Source organism: Conger conger, chromosome 2 (assembly GCF_963514075.1).
Source record: "Conger conger chromosome 2, fConCon1.1, whole genome shotgun sequence".
NCBI classification, from domain to species: Eukaryota; Metazoa; Chordata; class Actinopteri; order Anguilliformes; family Congridae; genus Conger; species Conger conger.
Genome location: NC_083761.1, coordinates 80579517 through 80585624, shown reverse-complemented (window position 1 = coordinate 80585624; position 6108 = coordinate 80579517). Strand labels below are relative to the sequence as shown.

The window sequence follows — 6108 nt, the reverse complement described above, 5'->3', positions numbered from 1 at the left end:
TCGCTCCTTCTAGAAGAACAGAGCGAGCTGTAAAACATCCGGTTTGTTCCCCGTTTGCAGCCCCCGGAGTGGAACTTGTTCCTCCCACATTACAAAGTGTTAAAGCCTAAACAAGCTTTAACAAGCGGCCCGCAAATCCTCAAACAATATGTCTGTGTGTGCACAGGAGAGAAACGAGGGAGAGGAAGGGAGAGAGGGAGGGAGGGAGGGAGGGAGAGGAAGAGAGAGAGGTGCAGAGAAAAAGAGAGGAAGGCAGGTAAGGAGAGAGAGATTGTAATGTATCTCAGGAACCTGTGAGATGCAGCTTAAAGGGCTGTGTGTGTGTGTGTGTGTGTGTGTGTGTGTGTGTGTGAGTGTGCAGGCATGTGTGTGTGTGAGTGTGTGGGCGCACATGTGTGTGCTTTTGTGAAAGTGTTTGTGTGTTTGTGTGTGAGAGAGTGTGTGTGTCTGTATGTGTGTGTGTGTGTGTGTGTGTCCTTGCATGAGGCATTAATCTGTACACAGTGACATTCTACCAGAAAAGGCCAATACAATTTTCCTTCCTTGATACATTATGTGGTTTGACAGCAGTAGGCCCATTTCCCAATCTTTAAGTCTGATGATTGCATTGGATAATCCCTCATACTTACCAAAAAACAGCCCTTGTTTAAAACGCTAAAGCCATTGTGTGATTAAAACTCCCCGATCTTATGCCTGCGTTGAACCAGATAAACCCCGGTGTGTGTGAGTACAGGGACACAACATCACACACACACACACAAGCACACACACGAATACGGGACGGCATATTTTTCTGCGCCCGTTACATCAGCTGCGGTCTCTGCAGAGGCAATCACACGCGTGTGCTCGGAGCGGGCTGCCATGGCGATGGCCAGCCTTCACGAGCAGGCCCCCCTGTAGACACTGTCAGGGAGTCTCGCAAGAATTAAGCAGAGCCTCACTGCATCCCACATCCACGGTGAGAGGAGCTACTGGAGCGGTCTGCTGCTGTCGGCTGTCTCACTGCCCCCTGTCCCTCCCTGTGTGTGTGTGTGTGTGTGTGTGTGTGTACGCGCAAGTGTGTGGGTGTGATTGAAGGCCCACATAGGTAGGAAGGTAGATGGGTCCACACCATGGCCCCGTCATTCATATAAATATTTATATAAACATCTATGCAAATAATACCTTACTCGTGAGGTCTGAGAGGCCAGGCCAGTACTGTGGGAAGAGAGAGAGAGAGAGAGAGAGAGAGAGAAGGGAGGTTACTCCCTCCATCCTCCTGGTGAGGAGTGGGAGGGGATGGGAACACTTAGCCCGTTAGGGTCAGCATGAGCGTCAAGCCGGAGTGTTTTTCCAAACAATCAACAGTCGAGACCTAGCCCTGGCCCCTCCCCCTTCCACTCCTTTCTCAAACGGCCCCCCACAACATCATCGCAGAGAGCAGCCAGTCTACAGTCCAAAAATCAGAAATCTCCACGTTCGCAAATCCACCCCTCCACCCGATTATCAAACCTCCCACCAGCACCATCGTCTTCATCGTCTTCATCGTCTTCATCACATCTTTTACGGGCAGCAAAACTAATTACTGTGTGAGGGTAACGCAGAATACTACATACGACCGCGCTTGCTTTTTTATTGGCCGGCTGTCAGACTCCAGGGCAAAGTGTCATTGGGGGGATAGACTGAACAGCTCCTTTTAAATGCCTGCGTACAGAGGATTCGCCAGATAAACTCCCATCTCTGAGAGAACGAGGGGGCATTGCTCTCTCTCTCTCTCTATCTTCCCTATCTCCATCCATCCGTCTTTCCCTTCCTCCCCCAGCCTCAGCCCCCCCCCCCCCCCCCCCCTCCGCCCGTTTGCCGCTGATATTCCGCGAGGCGTTCCTCTTCGAAGCAGCCCTTGTTGTTCTTCGACGCACGCAAGCTTTAACCGCTCAGTCAGCCCGGGCTAACCTATGGCGTCGAGCACGCCGCGTCGGACACGCGAGAGTCGCGTTCCGGCAGGGAGATCTCCGGCGGCGGCGGGAATCCCAGCAGAGGGGGCCGTCTGCGTAACGCAGGTCACGCGTGTAGACGGGCGCGTTTGAACCGCACGACGCTTCTGAGGGCCCAAGACTCTCAGTGCAGATGGCTCCGGGTTGGAGAACAAGGAAAAAGCTGAAGAGTCTACAAGCTGGCGAGAGAGAGGGAGAGCCCCCGCCTCTTCAGGGGTATCAGCCGCGAAATAAATGAGGTCTGGCGGGGGAAGAGGCGGCGCCTCAGTCTGCTCTTCAGCGACCCCTCCGAAAAACGGCATGGCCAGGACGAGGGCCGCAAAAACCGGAAACGAACGCCACCCGAACGCCAGCCAAACGGAGACCAAGCGGCCGGGGGGGGGGGGGGGGGGGGGTGTGTTCGGTTTACAAGAGCGTGCCGAATACGCGACTATGTCCACTGGGGAAAAACAGATAAAGAAACGTCCGCGAAAGCGTTCGGCGGTAAGCCGAGACGCTTCCTCTTAATCAGACATCGGCGAAGACCAGTCCTGAGGTCACGCGCGGGGGGAAAAACCGTCCAATTAAGTTCCCCCGTTCAACCCTCGGTGCTCATTGGCCTCGAACCTCGGCTGTGTAGAGACGACCCAACAGAGCTCTCCTCAAAGCAACCCAACAGAGCTCTCCACAAAACAACCCAACAGAGCTCTCCTCAAAACAACCCAACTGAGCTCTCCTCAAAACAACCCAACAGAGCTCTCCTCAAAACAACCCAACAGAGCTCTCCACAAAACAACCCAACAGAGCTCTCCTCAAAACAACCCAACAGAGCTCTCCTCAAAGCAACCCAACAGCACTCTCCTCAAAACAACCCAACTGAGCTCTCCACAAAGCAACCCAACAACCCTCACCTCAAAGCAACCCAACAACCCTCTCCTCAAAGAAACCCAACAGTGCTCTCCTCAAAGCGACCCAACAGCGCTCTCCTCAAAGCAACCCAACAGCGGGTAAAGACCTCTCAAGAGCTGAGGCTACCGCCTGGAATGGCAACACCACTGACGGGAGAGGTGCCACGTGACAGTAAATGTCAGAGATGAGGTTTTTCGAGTGCGGGTGAGATGGCTGAGCCGGGGCGGGGCCACAATCCTCATACAAAAATTCATCCTCGCCCAATCTCCCAGCTAACCGTACACAGGTACCTTCTAGTCTTTTTTTTTTTTTTGCTTTGTTGGTATTGTTTTCCCCTTTAGCAGCAGGTGGTCGGGGCTCACATCCCATTAAGCACACGTTCGTTAATAAAATTTGAATAAAATTTTTGTAATTAAAAGTAGCACTCTGAAACTTTTCCACCGCCTCACACCATTACATTTCAGGCGGCAGAAATTAGTCTGAGTGCCTTCCACGCACCGCACCGTGGAGTTCACGAGCTGCAACTTCTGAACTCACCCCCCGACCCCACCCCACCCCACACACACACACACACACACACACATCCACCACCCAACCCCCCGTTCCTTGGACTTTGCATTTCCTCACTGATTTCCATGGGCACATTACGAGCGTTTGCATGTGTGCCAGCGTGTGTGGGCCAGCATCAAGGTGGATGGGGGTTTGAGAGGGTGGTAGGGTGGCGTCAGTAAAAACAATAATAATCCTGCATCTGATATTCTGGAGTGCACTGCATTTCCGCACACATTTCTACAGATTTCCCTGCTTGTGTATTCCCCTTCACAGTGCCGGGCTGATTAATTAAGTCGGGATTTTTAATTAAGAGCCGCGTTTCCTCGTTGACGAGAGTCAAACTCGAAGCTCTGCACGGGTCCTGACACCGCTTCCATGCGGCGTGAAAAAAGGCAGCCCCGTCAGTGTCAACAGTCTCCTCTTAAAAACTCGCAGCTGGCTTTCGCGATTTTATTACCCCAACAACAAATGCGTGTCGACTGAGGCTTAGCGAATAGTGTACAAGAGAGATACTTTAAAGGGGTTTCATTACACATTCACACCACACACACACACACACACACACACACGCACACACATTTTTCATTACACTGTCTATTTTCAGTAACTATTGCTGTTCATGGTAGCAACCTTTTTTCCCAATGAAATTATCAAGGTTATTTTCACCATGAAATACCCCCTTGGTTGCGGATCATCGTCTTCAGATGCGCAAATGGTACTTCTGAAAATGCGCCGGTTTGACCTTGACCTACGCCGGCCCTAATACATCCCAAAACTTAGAGAGTAAACACGCGTTTAGCATCTCGTTCTCCAGAGGGAAGTTAAGCTGGCACCATACGGTTTTTCTCCGTCTCACATTTTTTTTTTAATCCTTCGAGGAGGGGTGGGTGGGGGGCTGGAGAGAGTGATTTGAGAGAGAGAGAGAGAGAGAGAGAGAGAGAGAGAGAGAGACTACATCCGCGCAGGATGTAGCAAGCAGGACAGAGATATGAACCAAATTCCAGCGAGACACACAGAATATATAATCTTTTCGTGTGGGTTGTGTCCCTTACAAGGATATCCACCTTAAACGCATATCCAGCACGACGGAGGAATTAACCCCCAACACACACTTCGCGCTTGCATAGCCTACATACAGTAGCCTACGCGGAGGCAATTCAGCCGTGAGAAATCACTGTCTCTCTCACGGCAAACGTAGTAAATCGAGCACTTACCCTGAGCCCTTGCGTGGTGGATGAAGACTGAAAACAATAGAATCCAACTCGTCCGCCACTTCAGTCCGGTCGAAACCCCAAACATTGTCCATTGCCGGGTTAAACCAACGGCGTGTGTCCGGCACGTTGGATACATGTTGCTCGGTCCTCCCCGGAGTTGTCCGCGAGAGAGACAACTGTGTGTGTCTGTGTGTGTGTGCGCGGATGAGGTATCCGTTTGGTGAGAGCGTGTGGCTCGCGCCGGCCAGTCTATGAGCGCCGGTGCGAGAATGCGGATCCAGACGCAGATGCCCGGGCTTAGCGAGCACCGCGCGGCAGCACAGACACACACGCCGCTGTTCCTCCAGCGAGTTTTGCGAGTAAGTCTTCACGTGCAAGGCAACGGAGTGCGCGTACTTAAACCACGTTTTATCCAGAGCAGTTATAGGCTACATACAACCCGTTTTGAAGATCACAGACAGACCATCAGAAGCAGCGATTCAAAAATCTGTGTTTTTTTCTTCTACTTTTTTATTTTAGGCGAAATTGACAGTTAATTCCAGTCTTGGTGAAGGTCCCGGTTTTAACACGTTTTCTCAACGTTTGGCAGAACGTAGGATGCTCGACTATTTTCAGGAGTCATTACATCCAAAGGATGTTTTTTTTTTCTTCGTTTTTTTTTCCAAATGCTGAAAAATGTGTTTTCAAATTAAATTGTAGGTCCGTTTGTAATATCCTTCAATATCCCTCGCCAGAGAGTCAAAGCTATACAATAAAATTGAGAATTCACTCCGCGGAAAAATATATATTTGTAGCATAGATCACCATATTTTCACCGGTTTTCACCATAAATATGAATATTTCAGTCAAGTGCGTTAATGCTTTATTATCGACAGAATATATATATAGATTATGATTAACGAACCTCGGCGTTTTCTCCAACTCCACAAAGTTTCGATATTGGATATTACTTTTTGTTTGTGAATATCTCGCTTGCTGGGCGGGTATCCTGAATCTTGGTCCCCTTGTTAGGTTCGGTGATAAGACCCCACTCTCTTGCTGGTCCGGATGACGAGCGAGTGGGGACCTTACCGCTTTCCGGGTCGGTTAGCGGATGATAGTCTACCGAATAGATGCTTTTAACATCGGCAAGTTTCGAAGGCGCTGTCTGCTCTCCAGCGTATTGCTTGAAGAGAAAAACAAAACAAAACAAATACTTGATTTAAATAAATCAGTACAATGCAATTAAAATATTCAAGCTGGCGAGATGAAAGGCATAGACGCTAAAAAAAAATAAAAAATAAATAGTCAAGCTGTCATCGTTCCGGGCCGCGGAGGAGTCGGTCCGTCTGCATGCTCCGAAAGCGGGGTCCTCCTCCACATCTGAGCGCGGAGCGCCTGCGTTCAGGTCCTCATCCAAAAAGAGCTCCGCGCGAGTGTGGGAGGTTGCCACCGCGCGGTGGAGTGCAATAAAACACCGAAACGTGTGTATCCCGTAACAA

At 50.4% G+C, this 6108-nt stretch overlaps 1 protein-coding gene across 1 annotated transcript in view; it reads right to left on the bottom strand.

Moving 5' to 3' along the window:
* sdk2b (sidekick cell adhesion molecule 2b) overlaps positions 1-4763 on the bottom strand; it is a 268719-nt gene extending 263956 nt beyond the window's left edge. The window contains 1 exon segment of the mRNA XM_061230561.1: positions 4628-4763. Within this exon segment, the coding sequence (XP_061086545.1) occupies positions 4628-4763 (136 nt within the window).
* Positions 4764-6108: the final 1345 nt, after the last annotated feature.